The sequence below is a fragment of the Ornithorhynchus anatinus genome, chromosome X3 (genome assembly GCF_004115215.2).
Source record: "Ornithorhynchus anatinus isolate Pmale09 chromosome X3, mOrnAna1.pri.v4, whole genome shotgun sequence".
NCBI classification, from domain to species: domain Eukaryota; kingdom Metazoa; phylum Chordata; class Mammalia; order Monotremata; family Ornithorhynchidae; genus Ornithorhynchus; species Ornithorhynchus anatinus.
The window spans coordinates 24,341,547-24,365,229 of record NC_041751.1 but is presented as its reverse complement, the minus strand read 5'-3'; the positions used below and the strand labels follow the sequence as shown (position 1 = coordinate 24,365,229).

Sequence of the window (23,683 nt, the reverse complement as noted above, 5' to 3'; positions counted from 1 at the left end):
AGTCCCAGACCCTGCTCTTTCCACTAGGCCACACTACTTTTTATTGATCCATTCAATTCAGCACCAGGGAACCTTACGCTCACCAGACCTGCACCGAGACACTAGTTATCCACAGTTGGGCTGCGGGAAACTGTAGACTGGAGAAAGAGTGGGTGAGCAGGTTTCTAGTTAACACCTCTAGAAGGTACTTATTGTACCTATGGAAAGAAGCAAAGGAAAAAAAGGTATTTCCCGCTTTTGGGTATGACTGCAATTGGTTTCTTGCTTTTCCCCACAGCAACAAGAATCATCTCTTTCCACCGTTTTTCACCCCCCTCTCGTGGTTCACATGAGAATATAGAGGGCCAGAGGAAACTGCCAGGTGGAAGTACAGGACAGGCAGTTATTTATAAAGGAGACTACTGAGGGGAAAGAGGTATTAATTGTGGGGCCCAGATGGTGCAACACTGAAAGGAAATTTGCCGAGTTGAATTTGCTACTAAACAGCCAACGGTGGAAGTTAAGGAACTACCAATGCCTAAACACAGCTGTGGCTGAAAACTCGGGCATCAGTCAATTAAAAGGCAATGGACCACCAGTTCAAAGGTTTCCGGGCTGCACAATATGGAAATGAGCGCAGTGAGTCCGCTCAGTACACTGGAGTGAATATAAAAACAGAGTGTTCTCCCTGGAAGCGCGTTCAAGCTATTGCAACCATTCTGACAAAATGTGACCCCAACTCCAACCACCCCCTTAAAAAAGGAAACTCAACAACTTGATCCAGTACCTGTTAGAAGCAGGACCCTTAAACGGTTGAGCAAAGAGAATCTATCAAATGGAATAGAGCATTCTAACACACTAGAAATATTTAAATTACCTGTTTTAGGCCACAAAGCATTGACTGCAATTTCTCCTTTAAATTCTTCTGCCATTCCAAGTACACACATGGACATCCCATACTTAGCGATGGTATATGCTGAAAGAAAGCATGAAAAAGAATTCCTTAACAAAGAAATCTGCAGCTCCGTTACCTGTTTCCTTCCTGAAGCAATATATCTGTTCAGCAAAGTTGTACAGGAAAAAAAAAACCCTAAACATTTCATATATAGAAAAGTCTAGGCCGAGATGAACAAACCTATATTATTATTTTTCCAAAACAAGATTTGCAAGCATTATGACGACATTTTAGAGTTCTTCATCCTCTCCTGGAACCTATACTAATAAACACCATGAATACATTTTAAAGAAATCATTTTTTCCAAAGGGCTTACTAATGAAGTTGTTTTACCTAGACAGTCTGTGAAATGTGAAAGTAGATTTAATTATTTAAAATGTTCAAAATAAACCCAATCCATGCCTGCGACATCCCTGGAACAGGAATGTCCCCCATCGATTTTCAGTGAATCAAGCTGAAATCAGCCGCAGATAAAACTATTTAAAATTTTCAAACTGAACCCAACAGGTTAGATATGGATAACCCCTTTTAGTTGCATCTATAAAATTAGCTTCACATTCTAATGCCATGCCGGCTACATCTCTGGAATAGAAATGTCCCATATCAAAGTTTAGTGAACTGAACTGAAATCAGCCTCATATGTATGAGAAAGGTCCCCATTACATATCTCATACTCATTTTCCCAATTCCTGTCCAACCTCCATAACCCAGATGCACTTTCTGACACTTGTCTGCTGTGTGACCTTGGGCAAGTCATTTAACTTCTCTGTGTCTCAGTTCCCTCATCTGTAAAATGGTGATTGAGGCTGTGAGCCCCATTTGGGATGTGAACTGGGTCCAACCCGATTAGCTTGTATCTACCCCAGTGCTTAGAACAGTACCTGGCACAGTGCTTAAAAATACCACAATTATCATTATTATTATTATTATTACCAAATGGGTAAATGTACCACCCCTACATGCAAATGCTCTATCTGGGTTTATGCAAGAGTTCAATAAACCATTGGCTTCTAATCAGCATGGGGTCAAAGACCCGAAGCAAGGGAGTAATACAAGAGGGCCAGGATAGGGGGAATTTAAGGATATAGAGAAGGACAACAGAAGAGCAATGCAATTGAACACGCACGTAGGTAGAAATCCTTCTTTTTCCAACTAGAAACAGCTAAAGAGAGAAGCAGCGTGGCTCAGTGGAAAGAGCACGGGCTTTGGAGTCAGGGCTCATGAGTTCGAATCCCAGCTCTGCCACTTGTCGGCTGTGTGACTGTGGGCAAGTCACTTAACTTCTCCGTGCCTCAGTTCCCTCATCTGTAAACTGGGGATTAAGACTGTGAGCCCCACGTGGGACAACCTGATTCCCCTATGTCTACCCCAGCGCTTAGAACAGTGCTCGGCACATAGTAAGCGCTTAACAAATACCAACATTATTAAAGGCTAAACCTTCTGCTTGAATACTGAAGGAGATATCTGGGAATTAAAGAATTGGAGAAACAGGAGTCAAATCATCTTGGCTAGACAAATGGAAAAACTGGGATAAAAGAGGAAAGGAATCTCATTAAGGGATGAAAACAATTCTTCTGTGGTACTGCCCTAGCCACAGTTTCTAACTCTGGGCCCTGGCCTCCTTGGCTTCTGCAAGAGAACAGGGTTAAGTCCCTCAACTGCCGAGAGTTAAATAGTCCCACTTAACGTGGCTCTGACAAAGCACTGGAGAATATTTAAATTGATGTCAGAAATGTGTTCACCCAAATACTCTGTCGTGCAAAAAAGGAGTCAATCTACTCCCAAGTCAACCTACCGCAAACGGAGATGAGAGTGTAGAGCCGACCCAACTCTCTCTCTGGATCTCACACTGGGGTACCAGGGCAGAGCTCTTCTTAAGGCTGGCCTCTTAAAATGGACCTTAGTGCTGCCGTTTCAGCAACGACGGTTTCTCTACATCATCTAGAAATGCTGCGATTCACTATTTGGCGATTACAACCTGCACCCTGGTTCTCACTCCAGAAAGGTCAAAGATTACATTGATCCTAATCTGAATCTGATATATAAGAACATGGAAAAGGCAAGATCTGGAGGAATACTACGAATTTTGTTTTGGCTACTTCTCTGTTTATCTCTTTTGCAGCACTTAATTTTGAGTGTTGTCCATATATCAGCTTGAAAGGGCATTCAATTTCCTCACAGTTTTTTCAACGGACCAACAAAAGAAATCACATATTCACTTCCCCTGCTAACCAAACACCTACCACAGTGTTGCTTGAACCAGACTGGATTCAGGTTTAGCGGTGGACTGAGATTAAGGATATGGGCAATTTTGCTCTTTTTCAAGTAAGGGATGCATGCTTTAGATCTGAAAGCGAAATCAAAAATTAAACAAGTTAACATCTTCCTTAACACAGATGCCATTTTGGCCAAAATTACATTTTGGTTATACTTTAGATGAGAGGAGACAATTCTTGTAGTTGTCAGATAGCCAGGATGCATTCGGCAATGTCCAAATTCTTTCATTAGCAGTAATTTCTTGGAGAGATTCAAACACAATATTTTCATTAAGAGAAATAAGTGCAAAAGGGAAACACTGTACTTACAGGTATAGTCAATCATCATTATCTAGACCGCATCTAGGCATAAAGCACCTTGTTACTATGGGAATCTATTCAGTAAAAGCAATTCTTAATTAAAATTGCCTTTTCAGACTTTGGAGTGTCCATCCAGATTAAGATTGATGATATCACTCAGAACAGCTGAGTGAGAGGCGGAGGGGGAAGTGCTAAAGGTGGACTGAGAAGAAAGATACAAATAGAATTTCTCATACATACAAATTTCAAGTGTCCAATTGTCCCTAATTTGGAGAACTTCAAACTCCAACCCCTGATCCTGCCTTCAGCATCTCCTTCAAAGAAATGCAGAGAACACCTCAGCTAACCAGTAACAACCCACTCTCTAGACTCTAAGCTCATTGTGGGTGCGGAATGTTTCTGTTTATTGTTGTATCGTACTCTCCCAAGCGCTTAGTACAGTGCTCTGCACACAGTAAGCGCTCAATAAGTTCGACTGACTGACACCCTCCATCCTCCAGATTCAGTATCCAAGCTCCAGTTGGAAATATTAGTCTAGTGGACGAGGCATATCATTGACGATTTCACTGATTTGGGCTTTCCTGTTAGCTATCCTAATGATTAAGTACTGGGATATTGTGACCTGTCCATTTCCCCCTTTCGATTTTTCTCATTTACCTCAGGGACTAATGACACAATGCTTCACTTTCCTTACATGCAAGCAAGTGGACCCTTATTCCATGGCTCCACAATGCTGCTGCTCCTAGAGGCTGAAAAGCTCTGAGGAGCTGTTGGATGGTGACAGTAGCTAGAGACTACTCTTTAAATAGACCTAGATGTTTAACCTTGGTGTTGACACTGTGGCACCACTGCCTATTGACTGTTGATATTCATTCACTAGAATCGCTCTAAGCTTTTCATCTCCGTCATTAACTGAGGAGTCAGCGGGGCCTAGAGGAAAGAGGATGGGGCCTAGGAGTCAGGAGACCTGGTTCTAGTTCTGATTCTGCCACTCTCCTGCTGTGTGACCGTGGGCAAGTCACTGTGCTTTGGTCTCCCCATCTGTAAATTAGAGATAAAAAACCTGTTCCTAGCCTGTGAGACCGGTACTGGGTCCAATCTGATTCTAACCCAGAGCCTAGCACAGCCTTGGGGCTTTGTAAGCGCTTAAACACCACCGTTATTGTTATTATTAAATGCCATCATTAACGATCAATCAATAGTATTTGACGAGTGCCTACAGTGTACACAGCACTGTACTAAGCAACTGGGAGAGTACAACAGAATTAGTATACATGATCCCCGCCGTGCTACTGTCTTCATTACCATCGCTTAAGCTTTTTGCAACCTAGGGCACTGAGACGGTGAATTTTCGTGCGGTGATTAGATGACTTCGACTCATCCGTCTTGTTAGGTAACGCTGATAAAATGCTTGGGGATTTTTATCTAGATGGCGATACGCTAAATTTTGTCAAGACTACGTTCATTCAAGAACACAAAACCCAATCAGGCCTGGAGACCATCTAGCCAACTTTTATGAAATTCTGACTCGTGATTTACAGGCCCAGACAGAGCAGTTGATTTCAAGTACAGCAGAGGCTAGGACACGGAGGGCCGCTGTCCCCACAGTACTGGCACCAAGGGGGCAAAGCCATAAATACCCCACAGCTTTACGGGCAGGCAGGAGGTCGGAAGTTGACGGCTTCCTTTTTTGTCACCCGTGGGAAGCCACGGCTCCTGGCCTGACCCTGGAACCCGTGAGGTTTCTCTCATTACCACTGGGCTCTGGAGCCAGGCCAGAGGTTCTTTCCATCCCTAGGGTCCCGTGGGTAGGAGGCACGTAGCCGCCTTCCCTGATTCCGCCAGACAGCCCCTAGGGGGGAGCCGGTATCCGGGGCAGCAACAGAAGAGAGTGGAGAGAACGTGGCAGCAGAGGTCGATCGTTGTGGTTATTAAAACGCTTAGTATGTGTCGAAGCACTGCACTCAGAACTGAGGCACGGAGAAGTTAAATGACTTGTCCAAGGTCATACAGCAGGCAGATGGCAGAACTGGGATTAGAACCCAGATCCTCTGACTCCTAGGCTTGCACTCTTTCCACTAAGCCACGCTGTTATTCATTAAGTAACCTCTTCCCATAGTCTCCCTTCCCCTCATCTTCTACCTCCATCTCCCTTTTCCCTTTAGCTGCCCTCCTCCTTTCATCCTTCTTTTCCCCTCATACCCACATCATGCCATCCCATCAGCCACCTTAGGCCTGACGGATGGCTCTTTACGCTTCTCAAGGGCAGGGATTGTGCCTTTTACTTCTAGGGTACGTTCACAACTATCTAGTGCAGTTCTCTGCACACGGGTGTTCAACAACTACTGACAACGATATCCCCTATTTTCCCTAGACCCCAGCTGAACCCCTTTGCGTTCTCCCCTACCCCAGGACTCTGGATATGGGGTTTTTCTCTCTCCCTCCAAGTCTCCAGACTAATCGGGGGCCTTCGGACACTCACTGAAGGGCGGTGGGCAGATTTCTACGCAGGAAATCATTCATGCCCCCTCAAAGTTCCGCCCCAAGCTCACCCGCATACTCCAATTTGAAAGCTGACACCCCTAATAGATAGGGATAAGTTTTCCACGTAGAGAGGTTTACTGAAATATGCTGCCATTAGCTTTTTCCCCAAACTTCTCTTTTCAAAGCTCAAAGGAATTAGAATCAGGAAAACTGGACTTCCACAGATAACCCTAGAACTGCCCCATGCTCAAGAGAATATTTAAATGGGACTCAGTTAACAATAACAACAACGGCCATGAAAACTAGTGTTTGGACAACTGCCTTGAAAGAGTTACACTGCACATCCCTAGGACTTGTTAATCAAGTTATAATATTCCCCTCCTGCACTCAGGTTCCCATTTTTATTTCACAATCAATTATTCCTGCCTTTGATCTAGGCTTTCCTTTCTATGAAGCTTCTGTTCCCTTTATTCCCCCCCCAAACAAGAAAAATAATCTTGTATCAACAATTGGCCATCATTTTTTCATAACTGTCAAAACCCCAACCCAATCAATGAAATCAAAGGCTTCTGTGTGTACATGATTCAATATTTTCAAGCATGCTTCAGTTTCATTGGGAAGAGGACACAATCATTATTGCCATTTTTCAATAAACTAAAAGCAGTGAACCTCAAAGCATCAGTTGAAAAAAAAAATAAATCTAAAGCAAGCAGTAAGATCATATTTTCATATTCACAAAGAAAAAAGCTCATTTCATTCACAATACAAAAACAGTCTTCCCTTTGATTTACAAAACAATCCATTTCCTCCCACTACTTGTCCAGGTGCATTTGCTCTATTTCCATGTCCTGTCTTTGATATGATAACATTAAGTACCAGATTTCTAAGCAAATACTTTTAAGTTATAAAAAAAGGCAGACAATTAGGATAGGCAAAAAAAGCTCAGACTTACAGGAAAAATGTCAGGAAAAACTGCAGCAAAAGGTTTAAAAATGGAAATATTTACAGTCAAGTCAGGGACCTCGCTTCTCCCTTTGGCATGGAACACAAGGAACACACCTTCTTCCACCCCTACTCATATTCTAGCCGAGAGAAATCTCTGGTCATCCCAAAAGCCCTCATGACTGTAGCCCAAGTTTTATACAGGGGTGAAACCAGAGATAAAGGACTCATTTTCCAAAGAGTAGCAAGCTGACTTACCACAGGGAACAGCTTAGGATAGGTTTAGGCTGGCCCGCACATCCCCACTACTGTAGTAGTATTCATTCATTTAATCGTATTTATCGAGCACTTACTGTGTGCAAAGCACTACTAAGCGCTTAACACAATAGTAGTAATATTAAGCACTTACTGTGTGCGGAGCTTGGTGCTAAACACTGGGAAAGAATACACGGGGGGGATTAGACACGGACCCTGTCCCTCAGGGGGTTCACAATCAGCGTGGCTCAGTGGAAAGAGCCCGGGTTTAGGAGTCAGAGGTCATAGGTTCTAATCCCAGCTCCGCCACCTGTCAGCTGTGTGACTTTGGGCAAGTCATTTCACTTCTCAGTGCCTCAGTTCCCTCATCTGTGAAATGGGGATTAAGACTGTGAGCCTCACTAGGGACAACCTGATTAACCTGTATCTACCCCCGCGCTTAGAACACTGCTCAGCACATAATAAGCGCTTAACAAATACCAACATTATTATTATTATTATGAAAAATAACCAGGGGGGAGTGGGGACTGGCAATAGATACATAAGGAAGGTGAAACGAAATACCAAGAGTCCATGAAGACAAAAAAATCAATCGATGGTATTTACTGAGCGCTTACTATGTGCACAACACTGTTCTAAGAGCTTGGGAAAGTACAAGAGAAATTAGTACACCTGTTCATTCATTCAATCGTATTTACTGAGCGCTTACTGTGTGCACAGCAACATACTAAGCGCTTGGGAGAGTACAATAAAACAAACAGAGAGGTTTCCTGCCCATAATAAACTTGTAGTCTAGAGGGGCGGGGGAGGTGTCAGAGCTTGGCCTGGGCTCTGAGTATCAAGTGTGAACTATGTCTCAATCATTCAATGGTATTTTTTATTGGGAGCTTACTATGTGTAAAGCTGGAGGGGTGGGGGGGTGGGGGAGACAAAGAGAGAAAGGGTGGAGAAGGGGTGGGGGGGAGGGGGGAGAGAGAGGGGGAGAGAAGGGGGGAGAGAAAGGGGGAGAGAAAGGGGGAGAGAAAGGGGGGAGAGAAAGGGGGGAGAGAAAGGGGGGAGAGAAAGGGGGGAGAAGGGGTGGGGGGGAGATGGGGGAGAGGGGGGGAGAAGGGGTGGGGGAGGGGGGGAGAGAGGGGGGGAAAGAAAGGGGGGAGAAGGGGTGGGGGGAGGGGGGAGAGAGGGGGGAAAGAAAGGGGGGAGAAGGGGTGGGGGGGAGCCATTGTTCTTGTCCATCTGTCTCCCCCGATTAGACTGTAAGCCCGTCAAACGGCAGGGACTGTCTCTATCTGTTGCCGACTTGTTCATCCCAAGCGCTTAGTACAGTGCTCTGCACATAGTAAGCGCTCAATAAATACTATTGAATGAATGAATGAATGAGAGGGGGGAGAAGGGGTGGGGGGAGGGGGGAGGGGGGGAGAAGGGGTGGGAGAAAGGGGGGGGGGAGGGAGGGGAGAGAGGGGGGAAAGAAAGGGGGGAGAAGGGGTGGGGGGAGGGGGGAGAAAGAGGGGGGAGGAGGGAGAGAGGGGGGAGAAGGGGTGGGGGAGAGGGGAGAGAGGGGCGAGAAGGGGTGGGAGAAAGAGGGGGGAGGGGGGAGAGAGAGGGGGGAGGGGAGGAAGGGAGGGAGGGGGAGAGAGGGGAGAGGGAGGGGGGGAGGGAGGGGGGAGAGGGGGGAGGAAGGTCGGGGGAGAGAGGAGAGAGGGGAGAGGGGAGAGGGGGATGGATGCAGTATGCAGACCACTGCTTTCTGAGTTCGGCTGGCTGGGTCAGGGGCAGATTGCCAGGGCACCTCCACACCCTCTGGGTTGCTGCTTCCGGTGCCCCCAAAAGACCCTCCAATGGCCAAGATGTTGGCCCCCTCCCCAGTCTCACGCCCCCACAGCGGCCAAGATGGTGGCTCCCTCCCCGGTCCTGGGCTCCTCGACAGCGGCGGGGCCGGGCTGAGGTGGCGGTGGCGGTGACAGGGAGCTCAGGAGCGTCCCACTGTGGCCACCTGGCTTGGGGGGAGCGGGGAGGCGGTATCTCCTTGCATGTCCCAGGCGGGCCGGTCCACGTCAAATTTCCAGCTCCGCTGCAAGCAGAGCGGGTGCTGCACCAACAGACTCTGGCCCGTGTGCGTGCACTGCTCCGATCCGAAAGCGAAGCTGGGGCCCACATTGGGTCTTTGGACAAAAGAAGTTCACATTCCCGGGTTTCTCTTGGGACTAGACTGTAGGCTCGATACGGGCGGGGAGCGTGTCTGCTGATTCTGTGGTATTGTACTCTCCCAAGTGCTTAGTACAGCGCTCAGCACATAGTAAGTGCTCAGAAAATACCAGATTGAATGACGGACTAGACTGGGCTTGACCACGAGATCTCAGCTCATGCCAGGGCTCTCCTATCAGTGAATTACCACTGCTTTTACACACGAAGAACACCACGTTAGCTACGTCACCTTACGTGGAGGATGACACACAATTAACCTTCAATTCTAATGAAGGGGAGTAGTGGGGTGGAAAGATGAAATGACAGAAGAAAACGGGAAAGGCGGTTCAGAACCTGGCTGGGCACTAAAAACGGTGGCTCCCCTAAGCCGTCGGAGCCTAGAAGAGCCACCGTTGTGGATTCCTCACAATATAGGTGGTTAGGAGGCAGGATGCTCACGGGTAAGAGCTTAAAAGTCTCCTGCAGACAACCCACCAAGTGAATAATTCACTTTGGATCATTGAGTTTACTCACTGCCGTACGAACCGATCGATCAATCGATGGTATATACTGAGCGTGTCCTGTATGCAGGGCACTGTACTAAACATTTGAGAAGCAGCGTGGCGCAGTGGAAAGAGCACGGGCTTTGGAGTCAGGGCTCATGAGTTCAAATCCCCCTCTGCCACTTGTCAGCTGTGTGACTGTGGGCAAGTCACTTAACTTCTCTGTGCCTCAGTTCCCTCATCTGTAAAATGGGGATGAAGACTGTGAGCCCCACGTGGGACAACCTGATTCCCCTGTGTTTACCCCAGCGCTTAGAACAGTGCTCTGCACATAGTAAGCGCTTAACAAATACCAACATTATTAAAATACAACAGAGTTGGAAGATGTGTTCCCTGCCCAAAAGGAGCGCTAACAGTCAAGAGGGGGGAGATAAGGCATTGATATTGATCAATAAATTACAGAAATGTATATAAGTGCTATGGGGCTGAGGGTGGGGTGAATATTAAGTATTTACTCATGTTAACTCCCTCATTTTTAGCATAAATTTGTAACATTTAAACAGGGGTGGAGCTATTATGTGGGTCATATGAGATGTAAGTCTAGCACTAAGAGGACGTTTGAGACTGCCGCTCTGCGACTGGCTCCTCCAAACGCTGCATAAAATGCTCTGCACACGGTAAGCGTTCAATAAATACCACCGATGAAATAGGTACTCAACAACTTAACTCCCTTCCCTCTTTCCCAGCAATCTTAATGAATTAAGTCCACACCTCCTTTTGCTCCTCCCCTCACTATGCCTCTGTCTCTATCACTGCCCACAAATGCGGTGTAAAAAATAACCTTTAATTTTTTCTTCTCAAAAAACACGGTGGGGCAACTGTGTGAGTAAATATGGTAGTTAGGGGGACAGACCAAAACCCTTTAACAGTTCATAGCAGGAGTTCTCGCTGCAACCATCTATTTGAAATCCCTCCCGATGGACTGTGCTAGTTTAACCCTTCCATCAATGGAGTAGGTATTTGCCATTGTTTTTATGAGATGTTCTTCCCCTTGACTCTATTTATTGCCATTGTTCTTGTCTGTCTCCCCCGATTAGACTCTAAACCCGTCAAAGGGCAGGGACTGTCTCTATCTGTTGCCGATTTGTACATTCCAAGCGCTTAGTACAGTGCTCTGCGCATAGTAAGCGCTCAATAAATAAATACATACTATTGAATAATCCAAAAAATGTCGGGAAAATATCGTTAGTCGAGTTTACGCCTATATAACTGGAAAAAACAACTCTCTCAGAAAATGCTACTGTATTTTGCTCCCCTATGCTACTTACGTAAGATAAGTTCCCCTGGTGTTGACACTCAGCATCAGATCCACTCTCTTTGTAGGTGTTTCCAACGTGTTGGTTAAACTAATAGCACTGGCATTGTTCACCAAGACATCAATTCCTAGTTGCAAAATAAATCAAATGAAATGTTATGAGAAGTAAAAACTCAAAAACTTATATTACCTGAGTTTTTCCTGTTTCAAAAATATCAAAATTCAACCTCAACTTCCAATGCCCTTTGATCAACATCAAACAGACCATAAGGAAATTACCTCCAAATTTCTGGACTGCCTGTTCCACTGCATCGCTGATTTGTTTTTCATCCCTCACATCGACTACACATGGCAAGGCTCTTCCACCAACAGCTTCAACTACAAAGGATAAAAAAGAAAAGCATTCAAATGTCGTTCCTTTTCATTTTTATGTAAATACTATGATCTAAAATGCTCCTTACCAATAAAAAATACACATTGCTAAATGACTTTTGAAACCTTGTACAGAACTGTACTCTCAAAAACCTCCAATGATTGCCCATTCCTCAGCATCAAGCAGAAATTCCTGATCACTGGCTTTTACACACCCAATCGTCTCTCTCCTGCCTACTCATCTCTCCTCCCCCACCACCCCCCAGCTCACATTCTTCATTCCTCTCCAACTGGCCCATTCACTGTACCTCACTTTCATCTCTCCCACTGTCGATCTTTTGCTCGCCCTCAACCCCGCCTGGAATTCCCTCAACCTTTCATATCCGAAAGGCCAGTGCTCTCTCATCTTCAAGGCCCTTCTGAGATCGCATCTCTTCCAGGACGCCTTCCCGGAATAATCTCTCATCTCCCTATTTTAAATTTCATAAATGCCACACAAGTCATTCCTTGCCCCAAGCACTGTGGCAAGTCCTCAGAAGAACTGTGGCATGTCAGTACATATCTTACATTACTATTTCCTCCTGTGTAATTTAAGGGTCTGCGTCCCCTCTAGATTGTAAACTCCTCTACTGTACTGTCCCAAGTGCTTAGTACAGTGCTCTGCACTCAGAAGCTATTCAATAAATGCTATTCATTAATTGATTGTGGTAGTGAGGCAGATTTTCCCCTCCAGACCCGGAGCAAGAGATCAGGTTAGAGGATTTGGCAGGATGATGTGGGATTCCCTTGGTTCCCAACACCTTCACAGAATTGAAAAGTTAAGAAGAATATTAAAGCCTAACTCTTTAAAAAGATGAGGTTTTTATTCTGAAAACAATTTTCAAAAGCATAGGAGGGCTTTAAGACAACTCCCAATTAGACTCTAGACATGTCAGATTAAGACATCTGGAAAGGAATCCAACCTACTTTCCTCAGCAGCAGTATAGATTGTCCCAGGGAGTTTCGGATGAGCCTGGGTGGTCTTCGCGGCAATCACAACATTTGCTCCATCCTTAGCAGCTTTCAGGGCGATTGCCTTGCCGATGCCTCGGCTTGCACCGGTAATAAACAGAGTACATCCAGCTAGTTTCCTGAAATAGAACAAACACTACCTTAATACAAATCATAGAGCTTTTTCACTGAGCAGACAAGATTCATCAGAGAGGGTACCCATTTTCCAGGCAAATGATAGGGAAAATGTACATTTAAAATGCTTCTGACTGTTGTTGTTTCAGTGGGAAAAAAAAAAAGCTTTTCCATACTGAAAAGATGCAGTGGAAGAATTAACAATGCCCCTGATTATTTTATATAGGGTGTTCTTAGCAGCAGGAGATGCACTAAGGGCAAGGGCACCTTCCCAGAACCTAGCAAAATCATTCTGACCTCACTTCCCACATTCCCCAAATCTCTGGAAGGGGGAAAAAGAGTTCAGTGGCAAAAAGAGAAGCAGCACTGGCTTGGTGGAAAGGGCCTGGGAGTCAGGAGGGCATGGCTTCTAACCACGGCTCTGCCACATGTCTGCAGTGTGTGTGACTTTGGGCAAGTCACTTCACTTCTCTGTGCCTCAGTTATCTCATCTGTACAATGGGGATCAAGACTGTGACATGGACTGTGTCCAAACTGATTACTTTGTATCTACCCCAGCACTTAGAAGAGTGCTTGGAACACACTAAGCACTTAAATACCAAAATTATTATTGTTACTACTACTAATAATAAAAGGTGCCTCCCTGGACTCCTCCCAGCAGTTCACAGATGGAATTTGCCACTTCCACTCTATACAATTTTCCCTGACTCCCTTTAGCTACCATTCTTACAGCTCAACATGACTGTCAGGAGCAAACATCTGGAAGTGACATTTAATAATAACTAGCAATAACTACGGTATTTGCTAAGCGCTTTCTCTGTGTCAAGGACCATTCTAAGCGCTGGGGAAGATAGAAGTTAATCAGGTTGGACCCAGACCCTGTCCCACGTGGGGCTCGCAGTCTAAGCAGCAGGGAGAACAGGTACTTCATCCCCATTCTACAGCTGAGGAAACTGAGGCACAAAGTAGTTCAGTGACTTGCCCAAGGTCACATAGCAGGCAAGTGGTGGAGCGGGGATTAGAACTCGGGTCCTCTGACGCCCAGGCCCGTGCTCTTTCCAGGTTTCCCTACTCTCTCCACAAATCCTTCTCGATTCCAATGCCCACAGTCAGGGAAAAAAGGAGCTAGGTAGTGGATGTTGGCTTTAAATTATTTTTTTTGTCTCTCTCATTTATCAAACCTCAAAACTTGTAATTTCACCGTGAGTCCCATTTGGGGTGGGGACCGAATTCTACCTGCTTCCAATGTATCTACCCCAGAAGTTAATACAGCACTTGGCTAGTAATAGGCACATAAATGCCACGAATGTTATTAGTGGTATTATTATTAATTTAGATAAATTAAATAAATACCACAAGATGCACAATACTTGGCTACTTTAAACTCTAATATTTCACTGAGTCATTATGACAAGTCCTCAAATTAAGTCACAGGCTTCTAGAACCGGGAGGCATCTTGGGGGTCATCTGGCTCAGCTCTCTGCCTCCAGGTACCTAAACCATCCAGGGCAGCTGGGGAATTTTAGAAAAAGAAGAGACGTCCAGGGAGCAGCATGACTTGGCTATGGGTATCCCGACCTTGTAGGTATGGCCCAACTGCTGGGTCACCTAATCGTTGCCCCGAACCTGGGGGATTCTAGGGGATCGTCCCGAAATCACTGAGATTCTCTTAGCTTCAAAGTGAATTTGGGAGATTTGCTCTAGGCATATGAGCGTTGGGCAGGTCCCAGGATGTACTGCTTCATTTAAATTTCAGAACTAATGTTTAGATTAGTCCAAAAACCCTTTTAGAATTTAACAAGAGTGGCTTTTCATGTTTCTGTCGTCATGTATTTCTTTATATGATTGCTAGGGCATTTGCGTTCCCAGTAAACCGAGTCCTGTCAAAATGCTTGTTTTCACTCCAGCTTTTAGCTAGAACCTGACATCGGAGTTAGGGAATGTTTCCTGACAACAGGTGTCAGTAGAAAGTCTGTGCATATGTGAATGGCACCAGATATGGGGTTTATGGGGGTTCTGCAATAAACGCATCCCAGAATTAGAGAACTAGGTTTAGCCTCGGTGCGGATCGGAGTTGCCCTGCCTCTCCAAACACCCCAGTGGTTTCTGGAGATTCATTAAGAGATAAAAAATGCAGCTACGCAATGTACTTCACCTACTTCAACAGCCTTAAAACATAAATCAGATTCGGACCAAACTATCAGAGCCTCCAGACCGGATGGCAGAGCTAGTTCTTCCGTATTCACCGCTTGGTTTTAGGTTTAGAGCAGGTCAATACAGTTCATGGTTTTCTGCTAGTGAAGAGTCGGAGCCAGACTGTGCCAAGAGCAGCTAATGGAAGCACGATAAAACCAAGGCAATAATAAAACAGGAAAGTCCGACGACAGGATTGGGGGATGCTCTTCCAAGAACACGTGGAGCGGCATGTCAGAAGAAATGGGTGTGTACATGCAGGCAGTGTCGGACACAGTTAAGTATACAAAGTTTTTCTATGTAGGGCTCTGCAAGAACACAATCTCCACGTTACAGGAGAACTGGGAGTGCTTAAAATGTGTGTGCCTGTTGGTGCTGGGGGGGAGGTTGGGAGAGGACCCCAGGGGCCATTATTTGCTCTTGATTCTATTTATTGCTATTGTTCTTGTCTGTCCCTCTCTCCCGATTAGACTGTAAGTCCATCAAAGGGCAGGACTGTATCTGTTACCGATTTGTACATTCCAAGCGCTTAGTACAGTGCTCTGCACATAGTAAGTGCTCAATAAATACTATTGAATGAATGATTTCATCTGATCATAGAGGCCAAAGGGGGACAAGGGCTTTCAGAGTGGAGAAACCAGAATCAAACTCTAAAATACAAAGAGCTAACAGGTCAGAAAGACCCATTTGAGGGGTTGTTGACAGCCTGAATGGAAGCTCTCAGGCTTTGTGGAAATCCAAGATGTGAAAGTCAAAACCATTGGGACTCAACCAATCAGTGGTTTTTAATGAGTGTGTACTATGTGCAGATCACTGAACTAAGCGCTTGGGAGGGTACAGCACACTTGGTCAAAAGCCATGGGGGGAAAAACCCCCAAACTAATAATAATAATAATGGTATTTAAGTGCTTATTATGTGCCAAGCACTGTTCTAAGAGCTGGGGTAGATACAGGGTAATCAGATTGTTCCACATGGGGCTCCCACTTTTAATCCCCAATTTACAGATGAGGTAACTGAGGCACAGAGAAGTTAAGTGACCCAAGGTCACACAGCAGAGAAGCGGCAGAGCCGGGATTAGAACGCATGTCCTTTGACTCCCAAGCCTGTGCTTTTCCCACTAAGCCATAATGTCTGTCAGTGTACTGATAATAATAATGTTGGTATTTGTTAAGCGCTATGTGCAGAGCACTGTTCTAAGCGCTGGGGTAGATACAGGGTAATCGGATTGTCCCACGTGAGGCTCACGGTCTTCATCCCCATTTTATAGATGAGGGAACTGAGGCACAGAGAAGTGAAGTGACTTGCCCACAGTCACACAGCTGACAAGTGGCAGAGCCAGGATTCGAAGCCATGGCCTCTGACTCCCAAACCCGGGCTCTTTTCACAGAGCCACGGAGTACACTTAATATACTCAGTATCTCCCAAAGCACCTGTTACTTGGGAACGAGCTCATATACACATCCCCCTTCACCTCCTTCCTCCTAGCTGTAATTTATTTTAGTGCCTACCTGAGGGCAGGCATCATGCTTACTTTATTGCGCTCACCCAAGTGCTAGCTGCGTTCTCTGCACACAGTATATGTTCGGTAAATACTATCGACTTGCCTCCAGATCAAGAAACTCATGGGGACACTGGTCCCCGTGAAACTGGCACTAGAGATTTTTTGGCAGGGATTTTGGAGAGGGGTGCTTTTACCGTGAACAGTCTTGTCACTGCTTCCCGCTTTCCTGAGTCCCCTCTTAGCTCAAGTGCACCTGCCACTGTGTTAGCTCTCTACACTAGTTCCTCTCAAATGGGATGAAAAAAACTAAGGAGTCGGCAATGTCAAAAACGCAATCTGAAAGCTGTCGTGCTAAAACTTTCCGAAAAGGCCGCCGGCCTTTTATTTCCCCCTACTGTACCTCTTCTCCAAATTAACCTTTTGCTGAGTCGAGTTCACACTGAACCCGTTTTAGCTATCGCTGGATCATGTGCTTTTCCAGAGAACCGTAAGGGCGCACGAATCAGCCAAACTTAATAATAATAATAATAATGCTGGTATTTGTTAAGCGCTTACTATGTGCAGAGCACTGTTCTAAGCGCTGAGGTAGATACAGGGCAATCAAGTTGTCCCACGTGAAGCTCACAGTTAATCCCCATTTTACAGATGAGGGAATTTAGGCCCAGAGAAGTGACTTGCCCACAGTCCCACAGCTGACAAGTGGCGGAGCTGGGATTCGAACCCATGACCTCTGACTCCCAAGCTCGGGCTCTTTCCACTGAGCCACCTAGATGAATCCTGAGGGTCGGAGAGCCATTAACTATACGAAAAAAATCAATTCCTGAGGATTTCGGTGCGTGCTTAACCTCTCCCCCGCTCTGACGCCTCCCTGCGACTTTTAGAAACGGACCCGACGTGGGACTGTTGCATGGAAAAAAAAGGCCACATCGCTCATATCATTCCCCATCTGCGTTATGATGCTTTAACCACCCGATTATCCAAAAATCAAGTCGTTGAAATAGGGTGGCTTGAAAGGGAGAGGAAAAAGGCTTGGTAATTGTGTGACCTTTCACCTAAAAATCTCAACAGACTCCTGGCTTGACAAACACTCTTCCCCTCCAGCAAAGTTAATACCGGTTTTCTAATATCGGCTCTCGTAAAGATGGGGAAGCCAACTAGCTCAAGGGGCAACTGACTTTCGGGGCAGCCAACCCTCCCCTTTAGCCTCGCTATCTGCTGCCTCGGCTCAACAGCAGAGCTGGAGTCAAGGTCGCCCCCGACCCCCTTTTGGCGGGGGGCTGGGGGGGGAGGGGGGGGGGAGGTGTTAACCTATTACCTGGGGTCGGGGGATAGATCGCTTAAGATATTTCTTAACTTCGGGAGAACGGGGGAGGAGGACTTCTACATCCTTGGGCATTTTCGGGGCTGAGGCGAGAAGGAACAACTGTGGGAGTAGGCGCGGGGTCGGGGGTGAGGAAGAGGGAGGGGAAGGTTCTGGCGAAATGGCGTCGGAGTGCGCAGTTCCCCTTACCCGGTGTTAGGAAACATGGTCACCGAGAGGTCGTTTTGCGGTGAGGGGAGCCGTGCGGCCCGGTCCTGCTGAGACGATCGAATGGGGAAGGCGGCCCGGAGAGCGGCGAGGAAGGCGCTGAGGGAAAGACTAAGAACCGAAACGCCGTTTAGAGGTGAAGGCTGGGGGCGGAGCAAGTGGCCGGGGGGGAGGGGGGTGGGACGGGGGCGAGGAAGCCCTTCGCTCCACCTTCTCCTCCGTCCTCCTCCACTGCCGACTCCGACGCGAAGGTCACCACTCCTTCCACGGGCCGGGCCCCGAGCCTAGGCCTCGCCCGCAGCCCTCCGCTCGAGCTCCGCCCCTCCCAGGGCGCCTGCGCCGGCCCGCGCGCCCGCCCTCCTTTGGTGCCCGCCCCGCCTCGCGCGCGCGGGGCTCCGCCTACCTCGACAGCAAGTCTCCGGGCCCGCAGCCTCGATCGTCCCTCGAAGTCTGAGGGACGAGGGCGGGAGGGCGGGCGCCATCCCGAGCCGGGGGCTCTTCCCTCTTCTCGCCGCACCTTTGGTACATGATCGGTCCCCTCCCGCTCGAGCCGGTTACGACGGAAAAGGAGACCAGTCGGTTGGACGGAATCACTAGACGGTTCTCCCAAAAGGAACGCTCGGCCAGCCCCGATTGGGATTTTACGGGAATTTTCTTCCGGCCTGACTTCCGAACGAAGTGATTTAGAGATGACCCTTTGGGCTCATCTTTTTCCCTCGTCCCTACCCTTCCTCCACCAGCCCCCTACTCCACTCCAGATGTCAACCCCAAGCCCCAGTAAAAATTCCGAGCGGGTAGGATCATAATGGGGGGAGGGGAGGGGGGGCGCCGAGGAGGGAGAGTGATGTAATAAAGCGCTCTACGCACCAAGCGCTTAGTACAGTGCTCCGCGCACGGTGAGCGCCCAATAAACACGGTTGAATGAAGGAGGGAAGTAATGCCATTATCGGGTCAGAACGCATGCGGCGTCACTAGAGAAGCAGCGTGGCTCAGTGGAAAGCACCCGGGCTTGGGTTCGAATCCCGCCTCTGCCACTTAATAATGTTGGTATTCGTTAAGCGCTTACTATGCGCAGAACACTGTTCTAAGCGCTGGGGTAGATACGTGGGAATCGGGTCGTCCCACGTGAGGCTCACCGTTAATCCCCATTTTACAGATGAGGCACAGAGAAGCTAAGTGACTCGCCCACAGTCACACAGCTGACAGGTGGCAGAGCCGGGAGTCGAACCCATCACCTCTGACTCCGAAGCCCGGGCTCTTTCCACTGAGCCACGCTGCTTCGGCTGTGTGACTGTGGGCGAGTCACTTAACTTCTCTGTGCCTCGGTGACCTCATCTGTAAAATAGGGATTAACCGTGAGCCTCACGTGGGACGACCTGATTACCCTGTATCCACCCCAGCGCTTAGAACAGTGCCTGGGCACATAGTAAGCGCTTAACAAATACCAACATTATCATTATTACTGGGTCGGAACAGTCGTCCAAGCGGCCCGGTGTTTTGCCCGACCGTGGCAAGGGGGGGCTCGGAGGACGTCGTCACGTTTCTTGACAGTTCATCGCCGACGTGATCGCCGGCTACTTTCCGTATTTCAGTGACACCTCCGTAGTGTGATCGGAGCCCCCTCCTTCAGATGATCATTCATTCCTTCATTCGATAGTATTTATTGAGCACTTACTATGTGCAGAGCACTGTACTAAGCGCTTGGAATGTACAAATCGGCAACAGAGACAGTCCCTGCCCTTTGACGGGCTTACAGTCTAATCGGGGGAGACGGACAGACAAAAACAATAGCAATAAATAGAATCGAGGGGATGAACATCTCATTAAAACAATAGCAATAAATAGAATCAAGGTAATGTACATCTCATTACCAAAATAAATAGGGTAATAAAAATATATACAATTGATCAGAATCTTAAAAGCCGTCAGAAGGCAGTCGATGAACTGGAACAAGCCAGGGGGGCATAATGGAAGCAAGGTTATCTCATGGAGCCCCACTGGTGAATCCGGAGGGCGTCTTTCCTTCTCCCTCTCCCGCAGACTCCCCGGGGGGCACTGGGGTAGATTCGGTACAATGAGATCGGACACGGTCCCCGTCCCCTTAGGGGACTCGGAGTCTAAGGGGGAGGGAGGCCAGGTATTCGTTTCTCATTCTACAGGAGGAAACTGAGGCACAGAGAAGTTAAATGAGTTGTCCACGGTCACCCAGCGGGCAAGCCTCAGAGTCAGAATTAGACCCCAGATCCTCTGACTCCCAATCCTGTTCTCGTGCCACTAGGCCACGCCGTACGTTCACAGTGACCTAGTAATGGTGCACGCGTCCATCTGCGCACCTCAATCTGGGACTTTGGATCCGATATCCTCCCCACCCGCGACCCTACAGCCCTCACGTACGCGTCTTTAAATGATCTATTATAAATGAGCTATTCATATTGTCTGTTTTCCCCTTTAGACTGTAAGCTTGTTATGGGCAGGGAATGTGTCCGCTAATTCTGTTGTACTCTCCCAAGCGCTTAGTACAGTGCTCTGCACGTAGCAAGCACTCAATAAATAGGATCGATCGATTAGTGATCTGCACACAGTAGCCGCTCAGTAAATGCTGCTACTGTTGATGATGATGCTGACCACTGGTCTGACCCAGTAATCACATTTCTTATGTTTAGCCAGAACGCTAAATGGCCATTTTCTATCATTTATCTTATACGACACTAGTGCTGTCCACTGCAGTACAAAAACAATGATTTTTTTTCCATTTGACCATTATGCCCAGCCATAAAATTTTATCGAATTAAGTAAAGCAAAGAAAATTTGAACCTAATAGTAGCTTTAGTCAGTCCATCACCCATATTAAACTCTGTACTAAATTTTCTTCATACAGTTACAGCAGAATTCCCACTGTGATGATAATGTTGCACAGTGAGCATTTTTTCATTCACACCATGTGATGCCATTTTGAATAACAGCAGTCCACAGGGATTCGGGGATATCAATATTTTAAACCACAGTCTTCATCCCTGTTTTTGCTTCATAAAAAAGCAACTGGGATTTTAACTTCACATATATAGCCGAACACGTTCAAAGATGAATGCTGATTGTGAGATTGCATCTGTGTGTATGACTGGGTTGAGACAATAGTCTGCACGCTCTGCCCGTGAAAATGCTGTGAGACACTTTTATCTTGCCATCCTAGATGAGCACTGCATCCATAAGCAAGGCCGTTCACACACCAAGGGGACGGTCGAATGACATTACCACTTCTCCCTCAGCTAGCGGATGGTTTCTGCTTCTTGCGGAACCCGGACGAAGAGGGAAAAAAAAAAAGGAAAACTGAACCCAAAGCCTAACGCGAACACGTCTTCTACCGTAACGCGTGTTTTCATTTGACATTTTGGCTAGAGTGCTGTTAGAGAACTAGGGAATGCTCTTCTGACAACGTGAGCCTGTTTGGACACACTGCGACGAGGTGTCGGAAGACAAGGTTTGTATGCAGGGGCGTGTGCACTTGTGCGCAGTGTCACAAACAGTGAGTGATGATAACGATAATAATGGCATTTGTTAAGTGCTTACTGTGTGGCAGGCACTGTACGAAGCGCTGGGGTGTCCCACCTGTCCCACCTGGGGCTCACAGTCTCAATCCCCATTTTCCAGATGATGTAACGGGCTCAGAGAAGTGAAATGACTTGTCCAAGGTCACACAGCGGACAAGGGGTAGAGCTGAGATTAGAACCCATGACCCTCTGACTCCCAGGCCCTTGCTCGTTCGATTAGGTCACGCTGCTACTTGGATGACCCGGCCGACGCCTGAAACTTCAACGTGTCCAGAACAGAACTCCTCATATTCCCACTCGAACTCTGTCCTCCCCCTGACTTTTCCATCACCGGAGACGGCACTGCCAACTTCCCTGTCTAACCAGTCCATGACCTCAACTCCTCTCTAATTCAACCCACATATTCCACCTGCTACCAAATCCCGTTGGTTCAACTTTCACAACATGGCTAAAATCCACCCCTTCCTCTCCATCCAAAGTGTTATCAAGTTAATCCGAGCGCTTATCCTATCCCATCTTGATTGCCATGTCAGCCTCCTTGCTGACCTGCCCACTTCAGTCCATACTTCACACTCTGCTGCCTGGATCATTTCTCAAGAAAACTCTTCAGTCCATATATCCCCACTCCTCAAGAACCTCCAGTGGATTTCTCATCCACCTCTGCATCGAACAGAAACTTCTCACCATTGGCTTTAAAGAACTCAATCACCTTGCCCCCTCCTACCTCACCACACTACTCTCCTACTGCAACCCACCCAGCCTGCACACTTGGCTCCTCTAATGTCAACCTACTCGCTAAACCTCAGTCTTGTCTATCTCACTGCTGACCTCTCGCCCACGTCCTGCCTCTAGCCTGGAATCCTCTCTCTCTCTCTTCACAACCCACAGATCGTCGATCCCTCTTCCCATCTTCAAAGCCTTATTAAGAGCACTTCCCTGCTACGCCTTCCCTGACCGAGCCCTCATTTCCTCTTCTTCCACTCCCTTCTGCGTCACCCTTGCACTAGGATTTATACCCTCTATTCACCCTCCCTTCAGCCCCACAGCACTACCTACATAGCCATAATTTATTCAGCTGTTCGATCATATTGATCGAGCGCTTGGGACAGTACGCTATAACAATAAACAGACACATTCCCTGCCCACAACAAGCTTACAGTTATTTACTTATAATAATAATAATTATGGCATTGTAATAATAATAATAATGTTGGTATTTGTTAAGCGCTTACTATGTGCAGAGCACTGTTCTAAGCGCTGGGGTAGATACAGGGTAATCAGGTCATCCCACGTGAGGCTCACAGTTACTAAGCACCGGGGTGGATACAAGCCAATTGGATTGGACACAGTCCCTGTCCCGCCTAGGGCTCACGGTCTTCATCCCCTTTTTGCAGATGAGGTGACTGAGGCACAGAGAAATGAAGTGGCTTGCCCAAGGCCACACAGCAGACAAGTGGTGGAGCCGGGATTAGAACTCATGACCTTCCGACTCCCAGGCCCGTACTTTTTCTGCTACGCCACGCTCTTCTCTGATTACTTATATTAATGTCTGTCTCCCCCCTCTAGACCGTAAGCTCACTGTGGTCAGGGGTTGTGACTACCGGTTCCGTTACATTGTACTCTTCCAAAGCAAGCGCCGAATAAAAACCATCGACCGATCTCTCGATCGACTGAAGTTGATGGTGCCGAAATGTACCCTTGGATATGAGAGAGACTGAAAAAGAGGGTGGGACGCCAGCTTTTTTAAATGGAATATGCGCTCGAGTGGCTTTTAGGGAAGTGGCGATGGGTTGCACTGAGTCCACCTCGTTCAACTTGCGACCCTAGTGTAAGACGGCTAGTAGGAGGGAGGGGGATGTCTGTGGTCTTGGATGGAATATCTCTGTGAATTCTCCTCAGTAGGAAGCCCTGAAATGCCCTCATCTGTTTATAGCCTTTTCCTGGTGTGAAGCCATTACAGTTCCAAGCACTTAGTACAGTGCTCTGCACAGAGTAAGTGCTCAATAAATACGATCGAATGAATGAATTCCCCATTGCCCCAGGAGACGCAGAGGCTTTAGACATTCAAAGAAGGACTCCCTTCCTGGGTCAACCCAGGGGAGAAGCATGTCTTAACAACTCTGTCGGTAAGGGTCTACCAGCTCTATTATATTGTTATATCGTACTCCCCCAAGTGCTTAGTACAGTGCTCTGCACACAGTAAGCGCTCAATAAATACCATTGAT

The 23,683-nt window shown here is 47.2% G+C and overlaps 1 protein-coding gene across 1 annotated transcript in view; it reads right to left on the bottom strand.

Moving 5' to 3' along the window:
• HSDL2 (hydroxysteroid dehydrogenase like 2) overlaps positions 1-18,660 on the bottom strand; it is a 39,948-nt gene extending 21,288 nt beyond the window's left edge. Inside the window, exons 1-7 of the mRNA XM_029053857.2 lie at positions 18,314-18,660; positions 17,893-18,021; positions 12,529-12,692; positions 11,470-11,568; positions 11,204-11,318; positions 3,178-3,281; positions 857-955 (exon numbers count right to left, since the gene is read on the bottom strand). Of these exons, the coding sequence (XP_028909690.2) occupies positions 857-955; positions 3,178-3,281; positions 11,204-11,318; positions 11,470-11,568; positions 12,529-12,692; positions 17,893-18,021; positions 18,314-18,438 (835 nt within the window). The 5' untranslated portion in view covers positions 18,439-18,660. The remainder of the gene's footprint in view (positions 1-856; positions 956-3,177; positions 3,282-11,203; positions 11,319-11,469; positions 11,569-12,528; positions 12,693-17,892; positions 18,022-18,313) is intronic.
• Positions 18,661-23,683: the final 5,023 nt, after the last annotated feature.